Raw genomic sequence first — 24848 nt, 5'->3', positions numbered from 1 at the left:
AAAGAAATCCCTTTGTAGGGAAAACGAAACAGCACTGAGTAATCTCTAAATTAGGGAGCTTGTTCTCTTTTCACTTACGCAATCAGATAAATAAATAAAAAATAAAAATAAATTTAATGGAGATATCCTATCTCTTAGAACTGGAAGGGACCTTGAAAGGTCATTGAGTCCAGCCCCCTGCCTTCACTAGCAGGACCAAGTACTGATTTTGCCCCAGATCCCTAAGTGGCCCCCTCCAAGGATTGAACTCACAACCCTGGATTTAGCAGGCCAATGCTCAAACCACTGAGCTATCCCTCCTCTGGTCAGTTTCTCTAGCACCCTTTCCCCTCCTGCGTGCCACTCTATTTGTGCTGCTTATAAGGTAGTGGGTGGGTAGTGAAATTGAAAATTGGCACAGTGCTGACTCTCCTTTTGGTCTGCTTGCCTGGCTGGGAGATGAGCACTGCATACAGTGTGAAGCCATTCTGAAAGCCTTCTTTATTGAATGTCCAGGTTTCTACTGCTGTGTTATCCATCACTGCAAAAGCCAAGAAGAAGGAGAAGGAGAAGGAAAAAGAGAAAAAGGAAGAGGAGAAAATGGAAGTGGTGGGTATAAGCCATAAATACCAAAATGTCTTCCAGCGAGTTTCGTTTAGGGGGCTGTGTATCACATGAACACTGTCTCCCCTGCACATCTCTGTCCCATTGTCACCTGCATTACAGTAGTTTCTCAGCACAGTGTTAACATGTTTCAGTATATTGAGTAACTTATCCAGGCACAAGTTTCTTGTGGAGGGGGTGGAAGAAATGTAATAAAATTCCTATTCTTTGGTGCACCACTGGTGACTTTTTAACGATCTTTCTTATAGCAGTTGCTTGGAGATGACTGCTCTAGGTAAGGTTCCCAAACTAGTTAAATTCTAACCCCCTGTTTTCACACCCCCATTACATTCTGAAAATATTCATCTTTTTGCCTATAATTTTCATGTGTGCTGATCTGTCGGGGCGGGGAAACACTTCCTCCTCCTAAACCATTGTTGGTCTCTATGTCCTGTGGGGGCGAATGGCAGATTCTGGATTTGTAGGGTGATGTCACTGCTTTGGCAGCATTAAATTCTGTACTCCTTCCAATTCCTTGGTTTTTCCATTTCCAAATACCTCCCCTCACCCTAGCACTATATAAATAATAGATGTTCAGTTAACCCATCCTTGCAGAAAACTCCTTCCAGGTAAACAGTAGCAGCTGTTGAAGTTTCATTTTGCCTCATTCACCTTAACGAGATATCTATGTCGAAGCCTACTTGGGCCTCGCCGAGGTTATGAATTAGGGGCAGCTTCTTTATTCTGTCTAGTTGGAAACAAAATGGCATGTGGAAAAACAGCAGTGTAACATCAAGATGGCACACTTGCCTACAGCAACGTGAGTGTGACCACATTGTGTGCACCCAATATATGGTACAACTTCTAAAGAGTTAATGGTACTACACAGCCTGAAAAGTGAATAGAAGTTATGTATGTGCAACACATAGATGAGTTAAAGCAGCTGTTGGGATCTTTAACGTTTGTGTTTCTTGACCCTTTCACAGCACAATTGTAACATTAACATAGTCTTTGCATTGTATTATTCATACAGCACCATGCACTAAGCAAAATGGGCCAGGCAAATGAGCTTTCCTCCAAACCGCTTTATGGTCTAAAATCACGTGAAAGTGAAGAAAGGCTGCGGTGAGTCAGAAGGGTTCTGTGTATATGCGTCAGCTGTGTGGAAAGCCGCCCTAGACACACGGAATTGTCTGAGATGGAGAAGCTGCGGGACAAAGAGAGACTGCTGCCCCCTGCTGTGTTTGAGCTAACGTAGGGTCCTGGCTGCCTCCTGCTTTCCCATTTTCTAGTACAGCTCATATGAGATTTGCCGGAGTCCTGTGGAATTTGCTGCTGTTAGTGAATCTGGTACCTGAGAGGGTGCCTTCTGCTGTAACACGAGGTGCCTGCTCTGAACCTTACATTTCGTGCCTATCACACAGCTGCTTTCTATAAGTACCTGATTATTCTCTCTGACCTCCTCCCCTCTTGTCAAACTGTGACCAGCAGAAGGGAAAAGGTGACCCACACTCTGAATGTTTCCATGAGGCCACATAAATGCATCTGTCTCAAATCGCAGCCTCTGGTGAGTCCAGGACTGAGCAGAATTGTACCTGGAGCCATCTTTAAAGAGCCACCAGGACTGAGTCATTTTGGTTGAGTTGCCATGACTGCCAGTGACAGCTTTATAGCTAGGAAAATCCCACCTGTATTTGGCACCTTTTGTGTGCCGGGTTGTAACATGAAACATGATTAAGGGTACGTTTACACTACCCGCCGGATTGGCATGTAGTGATGGAACTACCAGGGATCAATTTATCACGTCTAGTGTAGACGTGATAAATCGATCCCCAATCGCTCTGCCGTCGACTCCTGTACTCCACCGCGGTGCGAGGCGGAAGCGGAGTTGACAGGGGAGCAGCGGCAGTCGACCCCGTGCCATGAGAACGTGAGGTAAGTCGAACTAAGATACGTCGACTTCAGCTACGCTATTCTCGTAGCTGAAGTGGCGTATCTTAGGTCGATTCCCCACCCCAGTGTAGACCAGGCCTAAGTAGTAGTAAAAATCCTGGGCTTTATTGAGTGGCTATTGAAAGTGAAAGTCTGAAGTTTGCTCGGCCACCTCAATCTCTTATTTAACTCTTTTGCCACTGGAATCTGGATTGTTCTTACAATAAGGTTCTGCTCTGGGGGAATTCAGATGCCTTGGGTTTATATAAGCATTCACTGTGCTTTGTGGTGGGGAATTAGCCTGATTGACTCCTTCATCTTAAGAGAGTGTCTCTTAAGCAGGTTTTTGAGTTACTGCTCATGCTGTGTGGATCAAGTAGCGAGTTTGACCCCAGCCTCAAATGTGCGAGGATTGAAGGCTGCAGTTAAACCATGGTGGTCTTGTGTTTTGTAGGATGAGACTGAGAAGAAGGAAGAGAAAGAAAAGAAAAAGGAGCCTGAACCCAACTTCCAGCTGCTGGATAACCCAGCCAGAGTCATGCCTGCTCAGCTGAAAGTCCTCACCATGACAGAGAGCTGCCGATATCAGCCTTTTAAACCAGTAAGTGCAACCTACCGTATGCAAACCTAACACTCTGTTCTCACGCTCGGAGAGTTCCCAGTGGACGTGCTTAGCGCTGGGATCGTGCATGTAGACATGACAGCTCTGTGTGTTCCTGAGAACTAAAACCATAACAGCTGATGGCTGTACTGTACTTTAGAAGCCAGATGACATATCCCCATGTCTCATTTTTACTTCCTTATGCCTCTCTTCTCCATTGGTTTCACACATTTGTAGTTATTGGAAGGCAGAGCTACTCTAGGCCCATATAATGCCCTAACGCTATTTCTTTAAGTTCTCTTGCCCTATGCTCTCTTCAAAGATCATGACCCAGAAACTGATGATATGCCCATTGACACCTAATAAAAACCTCATGGGGGACTTGGGAATTGAACCATCATAAGACTGTGTAATAATTTGCAGTAACTGCCAACTGAAGCCTGGATCTGTAGCTTGTAGGGTTACCGGAGAGTTAGGGTTACCTTACAGTTAGTCTCTCTGTGTCTTGCACTCCTCCATAGTTCTAAGGTGAAAGGGCAGATGGACTGGAGAGAGTTCCAGGGTGAGCAATAATGATAAAAGGTTTGGGGATGAAGATTTGTGCCGAACGTTTCAGAGAAGCAGGCATGTTCAATCTAGCATGAGTCTGCAGACTCTAAATGTACGGTATAAACAGCGAGTAGGGGTCGGTTATTCTCCTTCATTAAGGAAAAACAGCCAGTCAAGGGTCCTACGCTGCAGCAGGGAAAACTTTAACTTTCACTGGAAAAAGCTGCCCTGGGGAATTTCCACCAGTGGCGCTATTTGAGAATAGCTTACAGCCCCCTATATCAGGGAAGGCTTGGGAATAATGAAATCCACCCTGCCATGATGCACAGCGGACTAGTGGCAGATGGCCAGGAGGCTACCTCAGTCCAGTTGACTTTTTGTAGTGGTGGGAAACGGCAGCTCATTATGATTAAGGATGGCAGTGAAAAACCTCATTCAGAGTGTAGCTTAGGGCCTCACAACACTCACGCCCCTTCTCCAGAGGCTGATGTTTCGAGAGTGGATGGTATATTTTCCCTTCCACTTGTCTCCTGCAAAGTTGCTGCTGCCATTCATGGCTGGGCCTGCAAGGGCTGCTTTCCCAGTGCTAGCGCCTGTATTCCACCTAGAACAGAGGGCAGGGGTCTCCATTCCAAGCAGGCATCCCTGAGGTCGGAGATGGGAGAACTGCCATCCCACTGGAGGGCTGCAGCAGTCATGTTTTTTAGGGTTGTTCTCAGATGAGTTTAAGGGCCTCGAAGCTCAGCTTAGTACATCATGCTCACTGAGTTTAGATCTTAACATAACTCTGAAATGTCTGATAGATTTGGTGTCAATGCCTTGAAATTCATGATCACTTGTGCTGCGGTTTTATGCAATGGGTTGTGTGCATAGATGGTGTTTTTACTGAATAGATTTATTATTCCATTGCACCTGATCTCAAAGAAGTCATGGTCTCCTGTTAACATACAGAGGGAATGGCATCTGATCATAGAAATGGGAGATGGAAAAGTCCTATTATTAATAGCCCATGGATTTGCCAACTAGTCTGTGAAACGCTGTGGTACAGTGGAAGGCTAATGAACACATTGTCAGGCTGCAAATGGACTGAGTCAAATTCTGCTGGCTTTTGTTATTGGGCAAGAGATGGATGAACATGGGGCATAATCGTGTGTGAGCACATGCACCCTGGAAATAAATACCCTGCCCAGAAAATTGGTTCATGTTCTTAATACACTTACGTTTACTGGTATTTCATCAGCACATGGAAGCTTTGAGAACAGTTTCTTTCACAAAGCTGGGCAGGGGTGGTTCTGTCCCAGCTCTTTAAGAGGAGGAGGTGGCCCAATTGACCTCCCAGCCTGGATGTAGCTGCTGCCCAGCCCCAGAACAAGCTCAGTCCTGCCCCTGAAATGTTCGTGTGCGCACAGTCATCAGCCCTGCACTCTGCTGACACGTGCAGTTGTGTGTTTTGTCTGCTCCTGGGGGAGAGAAGCCCTAGGCCTGAGGCAGCCTGGCAATAAAGCCATGGCTGCCCTTCAGAAGGGAAACATGCGGTAAGAACCACGGCCACCTGGCTTGAGGCAGCGCAGTGTGTCAGTGAGAGAGCAGTGGAGCCCCGAGGACAGCGGTGGCCCGAAGCCTCACTGGGGAGCCAAACCACTTCCAGTACAAAGCCAGTCAGTGAGTGGAGCATCCGCTCTGTCTGTGAGTGGTTTCCTGAAAGAACAGAGCAGTGTGTGTCTTGCCATGATGGAGCGGTGGAACCAAGGTGGCTTCCCAGCATCGACACAGAAACATTCAAAACCAGCACTCTGCTGGCGGGGCACCATCATAAAAGGTCATTTTTGAGATGCTAATTATACCCTGGAATTCAAATGTGGGGGAGGCTCTAATTCCAGCCAGGCCCCAACACAATGTCCATGTTTCCGTACCTCCACAGGTAGCTACTGGCTTTGGCGAGTTGTAGGTTTTGTGCTTCATTCTTCTTTTGTCTTATGAGGTTCTGCTAATGGAATTCTCAGTCAATGGAAGCTGATGATCAGATTTGGCTCCGCTTCTGAGAGTCTCTGGGGAGGAGTTGAGCCAAGATCTGACTCTGTTTTGTCTTGCAGAGACTGAATCTCATGAAACAGTTGTGTTTTGATTTTTAAAGCCGTATGGAAAGTGCCAGATTATAGTGACTGCATAAATCCACAGATCCAGATGTCACCTTCCTGCGAACTGAGAGATAGATAATGGAAGAGCAGAGGTAGCTTAGAATGGCTGTTTATTTCATTAACATACAGTGCAGCCAACAGGGTGGTACCTAGACACAATAAACTCCCAGTTGTAACACCGACATCAGAGATAAAGATGGTGTTTTCAGAGAGAGCCTTTCAACGAAGGTTTGGCTGGCAGGGACAATTGCACCATTTTCTGATGGTCAGCAAACCCTGGCTCTTATAGAGGGTGCAAGTGCTGAAAGAACAAAGCAGTGTGTCCGGGAGTCCTCGATCCTCGGGTGCAAACCTAGGAACCCTTATCCAAAGCACCTCCAGTGATCTCTGTCATTGTGGTAGTACTTAGAAAGCGAGGCACTCTAAGGTAGCAAAGTCCCAAGGCATAGAGGGCTTTCTAGACCCAACACCATGATGTTATCCAGAAACATATGCTATATACATGTCCATAGAGCCATGGTCACGGTCATTTATTCCATTCCCCTTGTTATGAGGCTAGAATGTGAATGACTGGATGCCTCTATTCAGAGTGTTTCAGTAACACTCATAAAGACACTGTCCCTAAAGCCTATGAGCTTCCAATTTGGTTCATAAACATTTGAGAAAATCTAGAGCTTTCAAGCGCCGCATTTTAATAAATCAGTGTATTCAACCCTTCCCTCCTGTCCCTTTATGTTTTGTCTGCCCCTGGTGGTGTGACACTGGTATGTACAATGGGAGAATACTTTGCTTTCATTGTAACCGACCACAGAGAGCTGTTTTCACCCCTTGTTTTGCGTAGAGCATTCACACTGATGGGGTGATTGTAACCCAGGGGACTTGGGGTCCTGTTTCTGTCCTAGGTCAAGGACAATCCTACATGAGACAGCGCTGTTCTTGAACGTCTCTAGGCACTGACACGTTCTCTGCACTTGGCTTCTAGCTTTCCATTGGTGGCATCATCATTCTGAAGGACACCAGCGAGGCTCTAGAGGAGCTGGTGGAACCGGTGGCAGCCCATGGCCCGAAGATTGAGGAAGAGGAGCAAGAACCTGACCCACCAGAGCCTTTTGAGTACATTGATGACTAGGACCCTGAGGTACGGCGCAGTTCTCTGGCGCCGCCATTAATGGGGGGAGTAAAAACTCCATCCAATCAAAGGACCCGGTGTTTCAATGTTTTGCCCTTTTTTTTCTTTTTTTTTTTTTTTTTTTAAGGGGTCATTGTGTGCGTTTGTGCCAATATAAGTACATTATGCTGATTTTTTTTTTTTTAAGAGATTGGTAGCAGTGGAAATTGAAGTCCTCTTATGTGTGTAATATATTCCAGTAGTGCAGTCTGTGGCCAGATGCAATGTAAACGTCTGTTACCTGCTACTCAGCCCTCGTGACTGGCCAGACCACCATTTTTAGACCTAAGGGGCTACTGAGACTCCACACAGATTCTAGAAATTGATAGAGATATCCCATCTCCTAGAACTGGAAGGGACCTTGAAAGGTCATCAAATCCAGCCCCCTGCCTTCACTAGCAGGACCAAGTACTGATTTTGCCCCAGATCCCCAAGTGGCCCCCTCAAGGATTGAACTCACAACCCTGGGTTTAGCAGGCCAATGCTCAAACCACTGAGCTATCCCTCCCTCCTTGGCCAATCTTGAGTAGAGACTACCCCCGTTGTGCAGAATTATGTAAAGTATATAATGACTGTAATGTGGACTGTGCACCAGTTTTGCTGAGAACACCACATTCAGTTTGTGTCAAATGGAACCACAATCCCACAGGTGGGAAGTGTTTTCTGTGATTAACTGTCATCACCCACTTTATGTTCAGCTTCACAATGGCAGTTGTAGTCGAAAGGGAGAGGCTCCCTCTCTCCGACCTCAGTCTTGTTGTCCCAGAGTTCATGTTTGTGCACAGAGAGAGACATGCGCCACAATCTCAGCTTCTGTGACCGTATCCCTGAGCTAAAAAGTCCACCTATTCCAGGCATTACATTATCTAACTGCAGGCTCCTTCATAAATAACATGGGGCGTTTTGGGGAGGGAAGGGTGCAGGTGTGACTGAGCTGACATGCTGGTTTGTTGATGAAAATCAGAATCCAGTTGCCTTGTTTCTAAGTATAGGGTTAAAAATGCACATAGATTGCTGGTCAGTCAGGATAACTAGTTTCTTGCCAACAACTGGGTGTGTCACGAACACTGGAGCTTCGGTGCCAGACCCAGAGGAGCATACACATGTGGGCTCTTTTGGGAATGGGCAGAAGATGGTCTCAACTAATGTTTTTGCCTTTCTGGTCTCTGTCTCCAGGACCAGCTCTGCTAAAGAAGATTCTTTGTCTGATATTGGAAACACACACGAGGAAATTCCTATGGAGACCTGCCATTCAGTGCATGCCGCATCACCTCTGCGCTGACCTAACGGAGATGGTCTGTGGCTTGAGTGCAGAAGCGATATATGCTATTTAGTGTTACTCTTTCACAAAACTTTGTTTTCAAATGAATATATTAAAACCTCTTGATGGAAAACTTGCTTTTGTTTTGACGTCCCAGTTTATCTAAAGGAGGGGAAGGTTCGTCAGCCGCCCAACGCTTGAATGTACAGGCTCTGAGTCGTCCTCTGACTTCCTCTTCTTCCTCTATTAGGTGGGTTTCCCAGCGGTATCCAGTGCTGCTGGCAGGCCTTAATCTATGGTCGACTAGAACAATAAGGATGCCTTTTAAAAATGACCCATGCACATTGCTCCTTTTTTAATGCTTGTTTAGGCCAAGTGATGCCAATAAATCCAGGCTGATTCAGCCCTTGCACTAATCTGACAGACTGATTTTGTTTTCCCTGCAGCCCAGCATCTGCCCAGAGGCATTTGCAAAGTTGACCCTCATTGATTTAAGAACAGCATTAATCTTTACACTGGTCATCCAGGTACAGTGATAGATCTCTGCTAGTCTGCCTGGTGTGCTACAAAAGTGCTGTGCACCCGAGGTGGAAAAAGAAAATTAGTATCGTCAAAACACACTTCTTTTCGTTTACGCCCCAGCAAACTACCCCTTGTTTTGTATCAGAGGGGTAGCCGTGTTAGTCCGGATCTGTAAAAGCAGCACACCTCAACTGCTAGAAGAGGCCCTCATCCCCCCGATTGAACTAACCTCGTTCTCTCTAGCCTGACTCACTCTTGCTTGCATATTTATACCTGCCTCTGGAAATTTCCACTACGTGCATCCGACGAAGTGGGTATTCACCCACGAAAGCCCATGCTCCAATACGTCTGTTAGCCACAGGACTCTTTGCTCCCTTGTTTTGTGTGCCTTGATTCTTTTCTCCCAATATGGAAATATAGCTGGTTTAGTCAGTAGGCTAAAAGTGCATTCTGGAATTAGGGTGAATCCAGACATGCAAGTTCTTGTGCTGAAAAGTGAATCATTGGCCAAGGACAAATTTATGGCTGGGAGCATGGAATTTGCCTCAATCAGAAAGAATGAATGCAACTCTTCCGTTCACTGTCTGAACTGCTGGGCTTCACCTCTTATGCCTATGATGCTTTGGGTTCCATCACAGTCAAGCCAGAGAACCTCAGATGTGGCCAACTGTAAAACAGCCTCTTGTCTAAGGTGCGTCGCTTTGAAACAACCAGCCCTTAAACCTGACAAGTTTTTTATTAAGTGTATCACATCCAAGAAAGAATATTGTCCCAAGTGAACTTAATGAAAAAATCATGTGCATCATAGCTAGGTCTGTAAAATATTCAAGACCAACCTTTCATGTATATAGTTTATTCCAGCAAGACGTTTATTAATTTCTACATTAATAGATCAGTCGGCCCTCTTTCCCTGCAGAATTTAAGTGTTAGTTTGGTAGAGACATGTAAAATATACCTTTCAAGGGGCTGAGCAGAAAAGTAGCATCTGTCCATCCGAGACTTTAATCAGGCTTCACCAAAGCTAAAAGCATCATTCCTTAAAGCTGTGCTGGTCCTGACCCAGGGTTCTTTTAAGAACATGATTCAGATACATTTTTTTCATGGAGCAGAATTGGGGATAAGCATAAAGGGGCTTGTCTGTCAGGGTAGTCAAGAACCGGACCACAGGCCAAATCTGGACTGCCAGACGCTTTTGAACAGACCCAGAAGTCTTTTTATTTACTTCTTATCATTATTTTTTTTATGAATTTCTCTGGAGTATGGACCTTGACTACACTTTGACCAAGAAATTTGGACCTTGACAAAAAATAGACTACCCATGGTCTATGTAAAACGTTATCGTGCGTAAAAGAATAGAAACAAAGGGATAGCCCCTGCACAAACTATTTGCACAAACAGCAAAATGAGGCTTTGCGGTGCTCGGGGGAGACGCAGCCTATGAAAGGGTACCGTGTTTTTTATTAGTGTATTTTTTTTTATTAGGCTTCTCAGCATAGTATTTGAAGCATCTCACAAATAGCACTTTTCATCTTTAGATCTCAAAGTGCTTTACAAAGGAGGTCAGTATCAGTATCCCTGCTATACAGATGGGGAAACTGAGGCACAGAGTGGGGGAAGTTACTTGCCCAAGGTCACCAAGCAAGCCAGTGACAGAAGTAGGAATTGATTTCAGGTCTCTTGAAGGTCTCCTATGCACTAGGTTATATTGCCTCCCTTTATGGCTTTAATCTCACTGTGAGCTTCGCCCATGTGAGATAGGGAAGTGTTGTCTCCATTTTACAGATACAAAAATTAAGGCACCAGAAGGAAAAGTGACTTTTCGAAGGTCACTCAGGATGTATGTGGCTGATCAGGAAGAGAGTCTAATATCCAGATTTCCAGTCCTCTAGCCATAAATAAAGCTACATTTATATCCCGGAGGTCATGGAAGTCACAGAATCCGAGACTTCCAGAGACCTCTGTGACATTCTCTGCTTCTGTCCCAGGGGCTGCAGGACTCTGGAGCTGGCAACTAGCGGGGCCTTGACAGGGTTCCGGCGACAGGGGGCCCCCTGCAAGGTTCCAGCAATAGGTGACAGACTCTTGAGGGGGCCCTCCTCAGGGTTCCAGCAAGGGGCCACAGCCTCGTGCGGGGGGGGGGGGGAACACACGCCTCGGGTGAGCGGCTGGGCGTGTCCCGTTTTCTCTATGGGAAATATGGTCACCCTGCAGCTCCCAGCTGCCCTGGGCAGAGGGGGACCCCACTGCAACTTCCAGCTGCCGCGGGTGGAGTGGGATCGCCACAGCTCCCAGCTACCACAGTGGCGGGGAAACCATGGAGCTGCTGCAGCACAACTCACAGACAGGTCACGTCTTCAGTGAATTTTTTGTTGATTTCCCGTGATCTGTCTGTGACTTTTACTAAAAAAATAACCATAACAAAATCTTAGCCTTAGCCATAAGACCATCCTTCCTCTCCATATCAGCAACTGCCCACAGTTAGCATTGTGTACGTTTTAGGCAATCTTTCCATCCATCCATCATCATCATCTAGTTTGCGAAATGGAAAGATTAGTTATTCTTTAGGAATTCTGTGAGGCTGGTGAGGTTTGGAAGAAGGTATGAGAGGAGGCAGAGAGAAATACCACGCTGATGAGCACATTAGGAGAAGCATGAATTTCTCAGAAGGCAGCTTATAGAACTGAAGAATTATTCACTGCCACATCTCTATTCTTTACCCTCAACGGGGCTTTGCATTTATTGGTTTAAATCCTCTACTGCAGGCAATGTTCATGCAAAATCAGGCTATAGTCTCAAAGCTTATTTGAGCTTGTCTATGTGAACAATTAGTCTGTGGCAAGCTGGGGTGTGAATCTATTCGGCACTAGCCTGCTGCGGACTAACTGTCTGTGTGAACCCTACAGACACATGTTACCAGTTTGTTAATGCGCTTCGATCCACTCCTATTTCAAAGAGGACTGGATCAAAGCACATTAACGAATTGTTAAGGTGCGCCAGCAGGGTCCACACAACAGTTAGACTGTAGCAGGCTCCTGTGGGGTAGACTCACATCCCAGCTTGCTGAGAACTAAATGTTTGTGTAGACAAGTCCTTTGTTGCACTGTTACCCATGGCTGCAACCACTCCAGACAATGGTGGGGCTGGAAGCTGCTGCAAACTCTTGCCTTTGCCCGACCAGACTTCTAGTGGGCAGACTTTTCAAGAAGAAAGGAATATGATTGCGAAAGTGTTAGTTTTGCTGCTCTGGGGTTCACCATGTCCAGGACCCGAGGAGGAGGAGACGAGGGAAATGGTGTCAATCACAACCAGCCAGAAAGTAGCGTGTAGGTGACAGCACCACACACTGGTGGCCCAGGGTATTTACTTTTGGAGAGTGCATGGAGGTAGATGATCTGAAAGATCTTGCTGATGCTTTATAGGGACAAATGGTCCCCACCATATCCGCTAGCTTGGCCTGAAGCTCTTTGACTGAGAAACCGAGTAGAGGAAAATCTCACCAAATGAGGGTCAATCCATCCTCATCATCATATCCACTCATTATACTCCACACCCGAACATAGCCACTTTATGAACTTCATACCCTCATATCTCAATGACTGTACTTTGACCCATCAACCTTTTACCCCCAATCAGGGATATTGCAGATTATGTATTCCTCATGCCACTTTATCTTAAACCAAACTTTGCACCCTCGATAATCTGTATGTTCTTCTCTGGTAACCAGAAACGTCTATGCTCAAACTCTGTTCATTATTATTTTTTTTATCATCATCTTAATAAAATGTTTAACTTCCCTGCTAATTACCTGGGGGTTGGTTCTCAGTCTCGCTCCGGACTGAATCTGTGCATGCAAAGCAGTTCACAATGAGCTACTTTGCGCACTGGTTTTCCCTCGGGAACACTTCTGGTTGACTTTTGTGTCGGGTGCTGTCCAGATGAGCCGATTACACTTCACAGAGATCTCATTACAAATGTTATTCCTTCCTCTTCCCTTAACCTCACCCCTCCATTAGACAATGTTATCTTCTGGCGTTTCCCTTGACACGTGTAATGTTTAAAAGCCTCAGATGATCTCATGCTTGGAACTGATAGGAGGCTTGAAGGTGGAGTTCTGATAATCTCCTATTCCAAGAGGTTACAGGAATGAGTAATTAGATTCCTCTCCAATTAGTGTCTTAATGCTAAGCCTTCAATAGCAGTTGTCAGACTCCTGATTGCCAAGGAAGAGTCTTTATGAATGGCACCTCTGATGTCAATGTAAGCATTAAGACTTAGCACTCGTCTGGTTCTTTGTATTATCAGTGCACTCAGCAAGCATCAGTGGGAATCCCGCTCTTCAAACTGTGAAGCAAAAAGTGGTGCATGCAGAGAAATGTTACCTAGCCTCTGGCTCTTCTCTTCAGGATGTTCCGCTTTCTGAGGCAGAGAAGAGACACTAATTAAAAGACAATCATAGAATCGGAGGACTGGAAGGGACCTCGAGAGGTCATCTACTCCAGTCCCCTGCACTCAAGGCAGGGCTAAGTATTATCCAGACCATCTAACCTGCTCTTAAAAATCTCCAACGACAGAGATTCCACAACCTCCCTAGGCAATTTATTCCAGTGCTTAACCACCCTGACAGTTCCTAATGTTCAACCTAAACCACCCTGGCTGCAATTTAAGTCCATTGTTTCTTGTCCGATCCTCAGAGGTTAAGAACAATTTTTCTCCCTCCTCCTTGTAACAAACTTTTATGTACTTGAAAACTGTTATGTCCCCTCTGTCTTGTCTTCTCCAGACTAAACAAATCCATTTTTTTCAGTCTTCCCTTGTAGGTCATGTTTTCTAGACCTTTAATCCTTTTTGTCCCTGGAGGGAAAACTGGGAAGGGTGGAGAGGAGCTGGAGAAACGCTGGACAAGATAAGGAGAAAGGCACTGCTTTCAGGAAGAAATGAATGGGCATTGGTCAACAATGTATGTTGGCTAAGATATTCTGTATCATCTGCACCATATCTACGTTAGTATGCATTAAGCACAACTAGTATAGCCTTTATATAGCCTAAATTGGCCTACACCATAATCCTGTTCACTTATGCTAAGTATCCCATAACCCCTTGTATTCGCTGAAGTAAGACTTGGCTTAAATAGAAAAAAGAGCGGTCAGAATAAGGACATATGAGTATTTTACCATAGCAATAGGTAGGGAGTTATTCTTACAGGCCAGGACTGAACGTCCCAGAGGAAGAGTTCAAGACATAATGATTGTTCTACCCTGGTACAAACCTAGAAGTTACCTTCATGGACCAGTACCTGGAATGCTAGTATCCAAAACAAAGATAAGGAAAGGAACAGAGCAAGAAGTTAAGGAACTGGGACAGACTGATGGGTTTATTTTAGTGACATGTAAAGAAATGTGTAACTTGTCAAATCAGCCAATAAATACCACCAGCTGAAATGTAACTTGGAGGGGACAACTGCATAAAGTAAATGTAAAAATGCTACACAAGGCGGCTTCCCAGAGACTGGTATCATCTAGAACTTTTTTCTCTTATTCTATTATTATTGGCTGAGAGAAATAAACTGGACTGACCTTGGTTATTTGGTCTCTTGAATATATTTCATAACAGCCTCGCTAACCTAGAGTCTGAATAAAAACACAAGGATAAAGGGTAAACTGTGCCCCTTTCAGATAAGAGGCACCAGAGTCGTGGTGTGCTTCATATAAGAAGTGAATGACCACACTAGGTGTCTGGTTGGGAAGAGGTGAGATGTGGGGTCTGTGAAGTGGATGATCTAGAGAAGGCAAAGCTGAGCTTCTCATTTACCCTTTTCAGGTGCGCTGGCAAGTGAAAGATGACACATTTGAAAGAGAGAAAATGAAATACTGGGTGTAACTGATTAACCCGTGGAACTACCTGCCACAGGATGCTGCTGCTTTGCAACTTCCATTTGACAGTGGCAAATCGACTAGCTTAAGTGATAATGACCAGATCTGAGATGGGCCAGGGATGTTCATGAAGGATGTACAGTTCCACCCAGTTGCTCTAACCTTGGAGAATAAAGATCATCTGGTTGCTTTTTGAGGTGCTGCTGTCATGTTGGTTCCATGGGGGCAAGTTCCATGTCAGTTTCATACAGGTTCAAGGTTCTGATAAAGGTTCCTGTGGACCAGCAAAATTCTTAAGCTTAGAATGCCACACGCTCTCTGCTGGATGTAGGTGGCATTGGAAGAAATAAGAGAGGTTGGTTCCTGCTGGTTCAGGATACTAGATCTCTCTGAAAGGGAAATACTGAAAACTAAACTCTCAAATGTCCACCTTAAAAGAGTTGATCCAAGTGGTCTCCTGTCCAGTTGTGGCTGAACACTGAAAAGAATCTCAAAGGAGTTCCACACGTCTGTTGCTCCTGTCCTGCTGGAGGAAGGGTGGACATAAGCTGAACATCCAACCAGCCAGTTGTAGGGACTTAACTAGAGATTGATCTAGCACTCAGTCTGCAAGAAAGCTACATCTCTTTGGGATTTGCCATGATGATGATACTCTAGTAAAGAATCCTAAGGTGCTTTCCCAGCTATAGATAGCCAGTGCAGGTGAAATGTAGTCATCTTTGAGCTAGAAAATCATGACTAGGCAGATTGCTGGGCAAAGACGAGGTGAGGGCATGAACTTGAGGTTGACAGCACAATCGAATAAAAATGATCATCCGCTCCAGTTCAGTAACACTGTCTCCTAGCTCTGCTATCCTCCATCCCTCCACCCCATGTCCTTTTCTGTCTCAATACAATTATGATGGCATGTAGCTGCTCTGTTTCCCCTTGTTTTTGCATGCACACAGAGTTTTCCCTGGTCCTGTAAAATCATTTTTTTTAACTGTTTTAGTGTCCTGACTCTGTCAGAATGTGCGTTTTCTGCAATAAGTCTTAATTCCCAGCCCCTCGGCTCTATGCACTAATGTGACAATCAGAGTCCAGACACCCTAAGGGGGACACAGAAGGCTTAGGCCCCAAAAATGAGCAGTTGAACCAACTGATTGTATACTGTATTGTGCTATGGAAGTATTATTGAGTAAGGTCTTTCATGAGAGCTTGTAATATTTTGCAGCTGATTGTCGTCATGTGATATGTTGTCTATGATCCCTTGAAGTCGAGGTATTTTTTTATGGGTATGTTAGTCACTAAGGGGTCTGATCCTTGAGCCGCAAACTTGTTGGCAGACATAGCAGGTGATGTTGGAAGGGAGAGTCAGGCCACAATCACTGCATGACAGTCGTCTGTCCTTTATTTTCTGGGATTTTTCAGTGGCCAGGGCAAAGCGATTTTCCTTAGAAGTGATTGTCCCTTCTCAAACCAGTCTTCGCCAGTTTTCCCTATTCTGGGCTACTATCTTGCAGTGTGTGGTGTCGATGTCACATCTCTGGATGTTTATCTTGAGGGTGTCTTTGAAGTGTTTCTTTTGGCCTCCGCGTTTCTTTTCTCCTTCGGTGAATTGGGCGGATAGCAATTGTTTTGGTAGGCGTGCATCAGGCATGTGCACACAATGCCCGCTCCACCTCAGCTGTAGACAGACCATGGTTACAAATGTGTGTGAGGGGATATAGAGAAAAATGTAAATTGTAACTTGTGGCACAACTTTAGCAACGCCTCCCAGTGGGGTGATGAAGCAATCAGGCCGGGAGCGGCTGCTTCCCAAACCAGTTGTCTGCACAAAATCAGCTTCAAGTACCCATCCATTCACCAGCCCAGGAAAAGACAACGGAGGGCCATCAAAACAGAAAAACATTGAGATAAGTTGGAATTCCCCCACGTTGAATCGTTAGATTGACTGAAAGGAAGAAAAAATATACTGCAAACCTTTTTAGAACGGAAAAGGTTTGAAGTGAAATCCATCCAGAAACTGAGGCCAGATCTACACTAGAAACTTATATCGATATAACTACACCTCTCAGGGGTGTGAAAAATCCATACCCCATGAGCGATGTGATTATACCTACCTAACCACCCTGTGTAGAGAGCTTCTCCTGCCGACACAGCTACTGTCTCGTGGGGAGGTGGATTACCTACACCGACGGGAGAAGCGCAGTTGCACCAGTGTACCTGTAGACAAGCCCTGAGGGCCAGCCTCTAAGCAGGAAGTGGTCTGTGAAATGCTGGATTCTCCCCTAGGGGGTACACTGGGAACTTGCTCAAAGGCAATAGGTAAAATTCCTTTTTTGATACAAGTTATCTAATATGGAAGTGTAACGTCTAACATTGCGTCTTTATGTTTATTTACTGTGTAACTTGTATATGTTTACTGTCCTCTTACTACATAAGGATGTAAGAACAGCCAGACTGGATCAGACCAATGGTCCATCTAGTCTAGGATCCTGTCTTCCCACAGTGGCTGGAGCCAGATGTTTGAAGGGGACTGAACGGAACGGGAATTTATAGAGTGATCCTTCCCCTGTCGTCCAGTCCCAGCTTCTGGAAACTTCCTCTTTGAATCTGTGATTTTTCTATTCAATAAACCTTTTTGTTTGTTTTTACCCCAAGCAGGTCTCTGTTGTGCAAGCGATGGGGAGTGTGTGCGCCCAAGCGAAAGGATGACTGGGGGCGGGTTTCGTACCTTCGGGAGTGACGAACCAGAGGGGGGAAATCCAAATGTCCAGTGGTGAAGAACTCTGGGATGATGGAATTGGGGAGACTGAGGACGGGGAGGGCTGGTGGTGTCCCCCTGGAAGGAGTAACTAGGCAGGAGGAAGCCTGGGTGAGTGCTTGTGCTGGTGGACACGCTCCTGACGCGATAGCAGTACAGCAGTAGGGCACCCCAGGTTACAGGGCAGGCGGTGACAGAACCTCTTATTCACCTGGGTGACCCCCAAAACATCACAACTAGACACCACTACCTGGCACTCTTGTTCGCTTGGCTCTAAGATCCTGAACGGAGGCGAAGACTCTTAGAGGTCTTTCTTCCAAAAATGGGAAAGTCCAGGCAAATTTGGGCCTGTTCTCGACAACGAGACCAAAGCCTTGGAACATCCAAAGACCTCGATTCCTTCCCGTTAGCCCCTTCCAAGTAAATGAAAGTTTGCCTGATGTCATCTTAGCCAGCTTGGCTATTGGCCAGCACCTGTGGAGGGCAGCAAGTCATTCAGAAAAAAGCCCACTAGTTTCCTCTAGTAGTAGTTGAGGGCCAGTTCTTTGGACTCGTGAAGCTGGACTGATGCATCCAAGGAAGAAGCAGGAGTCTGAACTCGGCTCATCAGTGGGTAGGTGAGCTCCGGCTGCTCAGGAATCAATGAAAAGGCAACAGGGATGATCGAAGGAATGGAATGGTTTCCATAGGAGGAAAGAGAAAGAAGGGGGGAGGGATAGCTCAGTGGTTTGAGCATTGGCCTGCTAAACCCAGGGTTGTGAGTTCAATCCTTGAGGGGGCCACTTAGGGATCTGGGGCAAAAATCAGTACTTGGTCCTGCTAGTGAAGGCAGGGGGCTGGACTCAATGACCTTTCAGGGTCCCTTCCAGTTCTAGGAGATAGGTATAGCTCCATATTTAATTTTTTTAAGATTAGGGCCACTCATCTGAGACAAGAGATGACTCGGGGGATTGGATAGAGGTCAATAAACTCGTGAATGTTATGGAAAAATTGAGTAGAGAAATGTGTTTACCCTTTCCGACAATGCAAAATCCAGGGGTTGCCCAATGAAATGAATAGGCAGCAGGTTTAATACAAACAAGAAGTAGTACTTCTTCACACAACACACAGTCAACCTGGGGTGCTTGTTGCCATGGGATATTGTGATGGCCGAAAGTATAACTGGGCTCCAAAAAAGAACTAGATAAGTTCATGGAGCACAAGTCCATCAATGGCTGTTAGCCAAGATGGTCAGGGACACAACCCTATGTTCGGGGTGACCCTAAACTTTTGACTGTCAGCAGCCAGGAGTGGAAGACGGGTGAATCTCTCCAAAATTGCCTTGTTCTGTACATTCCCCCTGACGCTCAGGTACTGGCCAGTGTGGGAGACAGGATACTGGACTGGTTGGACCATTGGTCGGACCCACTATGGTCATTCTTACCTTTTTATGAAAACCAAAGGTTTCAACACCTCTGCCGTAGTACTATTGTGGTAGAAACTCGGAGCCCCAGTCGTCACGAGCCAGGACCCCATTGTGCCTGGTGCTGTTCAGACACATTATGCAAGCCTGGGATGAGCAGCCTTTTTTCCGTGGCGTGAGCTGGTGTGAATATTCAGTGTGAACTGATCCATCTGTCGCTGTTGGCGAAAGGGGTGTTCAGACCCTTGCTGAGGGGGGCAATTTTCCTTCCGATTTGGGCTGCTGTAATAAAACACAGCAAAGTCTCTGGACAGCCTGGGTCTCTCTCCCCACCCAGCTCAGTCACTCAATGGAGCGAACCGGTCTGCTCTGAGTTTCTCTTTCTGGCCACTGGCCAGACCACTTCTCCGCTTTTCCCTCCCCCGTAGCTGGCTGAGTCCTCTTTCTTCTCACCTCCAGAAATCTCCTAGTTCTGACCGGCTCCTCCACTGGGCAGCGAAAACGTCCTACCTAGTAACGGTGGTTGGTCGGATGAGCCTTTCTGCCTATCACTGCAGAAAGGTCTAAACACTGAGACCACCCCCACGACCCTAAAGGGTCTATTAGCCATGCCCTGAAATTCAAGATGGCGCCACTGGAGAAGCGGCGGCAGCAAACGTTGTTTCTCTTGGCATCTCTGGTATTTAAAGTCTTCATGATGCTCTCCCTATGGCGTCCCTTTCTTGGTTTCAGCCCGTTATACCCCCTTTGGATCCCTCTGAATATTTCCCCTCCCTGAGTATTGGACAATTATGTCTCCTGCCCTCCTATGCCATCGCGTAGCCAGACTGTACAACTTAATTCCTTTTCCCATTCTAATTTGCTTCTTCCAGCCCCTTAATCGTTTTCCTGGCTTTGTTCTGAATTCCCCCAATGCGTTGGAGGCCAGAACTGCCCAGTATTCCAGGAGCACTCTCACCAAAAGGGCCGTTCCCGACCTGCCTTTGCCTACACAGTCTCACGCTGCGCTGGCTGGGTTTGCTGACACGTTGCCCTTTTCTTCCACAGCACCCCTGGGCCCTCATTTGCCCCTCTCCATAACAGGGGCGGAGGCAAAAAGTGACACGCACATGCACTCGAGTCCAGTTTATCTTCATCAACTGCTGGAATGTATCTGATTCCAAACAGGGTCTATGTTGTCCTGTCCGGGCTGGACTTTTTTCTCTTTTTAAATGAGACCTTTTCAGAACAGAAATAATAGACCCCATTACATTTTATAACCATGCATACCCGCAGGGATCAAGCTTTTGCTTACTGTGCAGGTGCCCAGTGCTGCTTTGGCACTGGGCAGTTTTCTGCTTTCCTTTCCTCGGTGTTTTCCAAATCTTTGATTTATTTAACATAAAATTCCATTTGAAAAAACAAACTTTGACTGTTCCCGGGCACTGCCCAGCCGCAGCTCTTGGCAGGGCGTTGCGGTGATTTGGATGGAGATATAAACCTGTTGAAATATTGCTTGTGGTGGGGCATGCTTTAAGTACGCTCCACTGTTCTGTGTCATCTGGCTGTCTCGGGGTGAGTGAATCAAGGTTTCGAAATGATCATATGGTTTTGAAATGGATCATGGCCTTTATTGATGCTAACAATGAGCCTACCCTGGATAAGAATGTTCAGAGTGTTTTTTAGCTCATTCCAGTTTTACTCACCATTTAGAATAACCTCTTGGGAGCTTGAAACCAAGACCTGTCTTGTCAGGAAATGTTGCATATGCACTGGTTTGTTCGTGACGAATGGGCTGTATGTATTGATTGGTTTGTTGTAGGGCTGGGACGTGCTGTCTCTGCAGTCAATGCTTCCCCATTATTTTTATTTGCTATTTGAATTGAAGGAGGCTCCAGTTGTGGCTACAGGGTCCCGTTGTGCTAGGCGCTGTACATACACAGAACCAAGAAATGGTACATGCTCCAAAGATGTAATGGATGCCATGTTGTTGTAGCTATGTCGGTCCCAGAATATTCGAGAGAGAAGGTGGGTGAGGGAATATCTTTTACTGGACTAACGTCTGTGGGTGAAAGAGACAGCTTGTGAGCTTACCCAGAGCTCTGCTTCAGGCCTGGCATGAAGATCTGAAGAAGAGGTCTGTGTAAGCTCAAAAGCTTGTCTCTCTCCCCAACAGAGGTTTAAAGATGAAGACAGCCATGGACTGTATTATAGTGCTAGAGGACCCTTTGCTTAGTGAGTGGAAAGGTGTCCACCGAGAGGCAACTCTCCAGTCTGCAAACTCCTGAGCCAAGTGCACCAGATACCAATGGGGCCTCCGAGCACAGATCCCTATGGGTGGATCAAATTACCTTTGACTTGCTGTCAGACAGGAGCAGCCGCTGGTGTGGAATCTCCCACAGAGCCAGCTCTGGAACAGTGGTGTTTGCAGAGTGAGGGGAAGTTTACAGCTCCCTACAGCTGGTTGGAAAGGGTTGGGTAACTTTTTCAGGGGGGGGAATTGGCGTTTTTTTAGACCAAATGGTAAAAAACTAGAGTTTGATTTTCATTGAAAAACTAGAACTCTGGAAAATGAATTATGGTTTCACTTTTAAACTGAAACAATTCCATTGTTCTGTTGAAAATTCACAATCTTTCGCGGAAAGCTGAACTTAATTGAAGAAAAAAAAAAAGTTCATTTTTGTTTAAGCTTTCCACAGTGGAAAAATAAATTCACGACTAGATCTATGGTTAAGCCAAAGTCCAGAGGAGAGTTTACTATTTTTATGAGCTGTTAAAATATAGCTGTAGAGTACTGACAATGTTACTATTGCAGTTCACAACCGCCTCCTGTTTTTCCAATTGACCCGTGAGATCGCCTGCTTATCCTTATTGTTGCTGCCGGTAGTGCTAAGGGACTGGAATAAGTTTGGTTTTATGAAGATTTTTTTCAATCATGTCACATGCACACCACATTTAAACCCCGAACTTTTGCTGCTTCAAGAGGAAATTGGGGGGGTTATCTTTGACTTCTCTTCGTGGCCATTCAGTTCTGGAGCTGGTCCTTTGTTCAGCTCTGCGTCTACATTCCCTGACTCTGCAGATGAGTTGTTTCTTCTTGTGTGTGTGTGTGTGTGTGTGTGTGTGTGTGTGTGTGTGTGAGAGAGAGAGCTTCGATTGGGCCCTTAATTTGTTATAATGGGTGGTCTTTCTCTAGCGTTAGCTTTTCTTTTGAATTCAGAACATGCATGATGTCTTAAAAAGCCAACTGGCCAGCCGGTGAACTCATGATACCACTGTGGAAATGCTTATTTGTCTCTGTTCACAACAGTCCGACAGGTTGTACGAGGCTATAAAAACATGCTTGTATCACTGATACCCCAACTTTCCTCTTCATTCCCTGTCCTTGGGTGTCGTTTCCTCCATCTGTTTGGCTTAGACTAACATTGTCGATGCTTTGGGGCAGGAACTGTCTGTGTCTATACAAGATCTAGTACAATGGGGCTCTGACTTAGCTAGGCATCCAGATGCCAGTATAATACAAATACCAGGCCCGTTCGTCTGCCATGAACAATGTTAATTCGGGCCCCACGCCTTCCCAATCCAGCATTCGCCCCTTTTGCAGACGTTTACTCTGTGGTTCCGGTTAAAAGGGGCCCTGGCCCATCACCAAATCCTTCTTAATAAATGTGCCAATCCATCTTGCTGAAGCATTAAGAGAAGGCGAGGGCCCAGCGCTATAAACTCCAACACACATCCTCGTTGTTTGGTTCTCCCCTTCCTTTCCCTCCGTGTTCTCATTGGCATCAGGCGCTTCCTCCACGCCAGTCTCAGAGGGAGGCGTTTTGTGGGGTTTGGCTGTCCCACACAATCTGCTGTCTCTGCAGATTCATAGCAGCCTCTTGCCAGCCAGCGGCACCTGTTGCCAAGGAAAGTGGACCGTGCCTGCGAGCCTGGGTGTGAGGAAAGGGGAGGATGTGCCAGCAGATTGACAGGTCCCGAGCGCTGACTGACAACTCCAGAGAGTCGACAGGTTTTTGCAAGCTCAGCCGTTTATGCAGCGGGTGCCTGCAAGTTGGATCCTGGCAGTGCAGTACCAGCTGCGCAGAGGGGTGTGATTTGTTTCAGTCAGCGAGCGCTTGCTGCTTCACAACCAGCCCCTCCACAGCACAAGCCCCGCTGAGTGGTGCTTTCCTGCTGCAGGGTGTTCTGGGCCGGCCAGCCCGTGTCTGTGCTAGGAGGTGGGCCGCGCTAGGAATACATTGAGCATCCCCCGCTTTAGGGCTTTGCCCCTTCTTTTCAGGAGAGGGAGTGCCCGTTCCTTCCCTCGGCCGAGCCATCTCTCTCTGTCGGGGATTTGTCCCGGTTGCCTACATTTTCCTTTTCTTAAAGCTCTCCGGCTGCCACTTCCACTCAGAGCCTTCCTCCCCCCGGACAATTTTCTCTCTCTCCTTGGTGCTCAGTATCTTTCCACCCGCTCAGGCAAATGGCTGCCGTGGCCCAAAGCAGGAGAATGGCCGTGTGCGTTCTGTGCCCTCAGCCATGGCGCTGGCGGGTTTCCAGGCAGGCCGTGCTAACGCCGTTTCCCTGGAGTGGCTTTGAAGCGGCAAACGGGCAGCGTTCAGGCTATCTCCCCCCCCCCCCCCCCCCCCCACTGTCTCTTTCTGGCCACTAGCTCTAGCCGAGGGAGGTTTGTGCCGTTCAGTTGCTCTGTAACGGTCCGTTTGAGGGTGTGCTCTGGCAGCGGCGAAGGAGCCGAAATCCCTCCCTGGCTGTCGAGTTGGGGTGGCTTGTCCTGAACATTGCCTGGATTGCATCGCGAATACACCTCCGCGCTTGAGCGCAGCTGCGATCCTGGCTCCGGCTGGGGGTGCTTATTGCTGTGTGTGTGTCCCCCACGCCCCCTTGTTTCAGTCGGCTCTCCGTGCACCTGTTGGGCACTCTCCCAGCCGACGCTGCTGCTAACGGGCCCAGACTCCGCCAACGCAGAGCCCCCTCCGGGAGCTTGCGGCCGAGCGACACCGTGTCTTGCAAGGGGACGGGCGCCTGTAGCTGCAGTACCTCCTCATCAAAGCCGAGTTCAACCCTGGCAGACGTCCGCTCCCTTCCTCGTCTGCTAACGAGGCTCCACCGGCAGGCGGTAATTTCCCCTCTGAGTGCTTGTGATTGTGTGCATGGAGAACACCGGCTGAAGGCTCTTTCCCGGCAGCATCTCCAAAGCTCCCCCTCCCTCCAGGCTGTCTCATCTGCCTGGGGAACAAGGGTCCTTCTCAGCCGGGTCCCAGCCCGCAAGCCCAGCCGCTGCAGCTGCTGTCGCCTGTGCCACCTTTGTCCCCGTCAGACAGACCTGGGTGCTTCCAAAAGCTTGTGACAGGGATACACCACGCCGGGATTCACCGGTTAAACCTGTAATCGCCATGTGAGAGAGGATTTATCCTCGTTTTAAAGATCCAAGAGCTTGACTTGCCCAAAGGGGCCAAGTGAGTCCGAGACAGAGCAGGGACTGGAACCCAGGAGTCCTGGCTCCCTGTGGCCCCTGGCTCTTCTGATTTAAGCTCCCTCCCTCATTCGAAGCCCGGACGCCTGCCGCTCCTGGTGAAGATCGAGAACCAGCTTGGCAGAGGGTGTATTTCGCCATTCGTATGTATGCCAGCTTGTATGTTCCACTGACAGAGGGAACATGATACAGGCTGAGGTCTGGCCCTGTTCCAGCGGGAGGTGTTTAGGTGGCAGCTCATAAGGAAACATCCAACTGCCTCGTCACCAACCACATGTACAGGCGGCCGTAGCAGCCAGGGTGTGTCTACACTGCAGTTAGACACCGGCGCCTGGCCTGAGCCAGCTGACTTGGACTCGCAGGGCTTGAGCGAAGAGGCTGCAGCCTGAGCTGTGGGACCCTCCCACCTCGCAGGGTCCTTGAGTCTGGGTTCCAGCCTGAGCCCAGACATCAACATGGCAATTAAGCAGCCCCTTACCCATGTCAGTTGGCCCACGCCGGCCGTGGGTTTGGAATTGCAGTGTAGACATACCGTCAGGGGCAGGATGCGTGTTGCGATATTTTCAGCCTGACCAGACATTTAAATGCAATCTCGTGACACAGTTTCCTTGTAGGAGGTTTA

The 24848-nt window shown here is 47.1% G+C and overlaps 1 protein-coding gene across 1 annotated transcript in view; it reads left to right on the top strand.

Moving 5' to 3' along the window:
• The window catches only part of PSMD1 (proteasome 26S subunit, non-ATPase 1), a 124768-nt gene extending 116400 nt beyond the window's left edge, over nucleotides 1-8368 (top strand). Inside the window, exons 22-25 of the mRNA XM_034780945.1 lie at nucleotides 496-588; nucleotides 2969-3115; nucleotides 6785-6940; nucleotides 8147-8368. Of these exons, the coding sequence (XP_034636836.1) occupies nucleotides 496-588; nucleotides 2969-3115; nucleotides 6785-6931 (387 nt within the window). The 3' untranslated portion in view covers nucleotides 6932-6940; nucleotides 8147-8368. The remainder of the gene's footprint in view (nucleotides 1-495; nucleotides 589-2968; nucleotides 3116-6784; nucleotides 6941-8146) is intronic.
• The last annotated feature ends 16480 nt before the right edge of the window (nucleotides 8369-24848 follow it).

This window comes from Trachemys scripta, chromosome 9 (assembly GCF_013100865.1).
Source record: "Trachemys scripta elegans isolate TJP31775 chromosome 9, CAS_Tse_1.0, whole genome shotgun sequence".
NCBI classification, from domain to species: Eukaryota; Metazoa; Chordata; order Testudines; family Emydidae; genus Trachemys; species Trachemys scripta.
The sequence above is the reverse complement of the archived record's forward strand: the minus strand, read 5'-3'. Positions and strand labels throughout refer to the sequence as shown.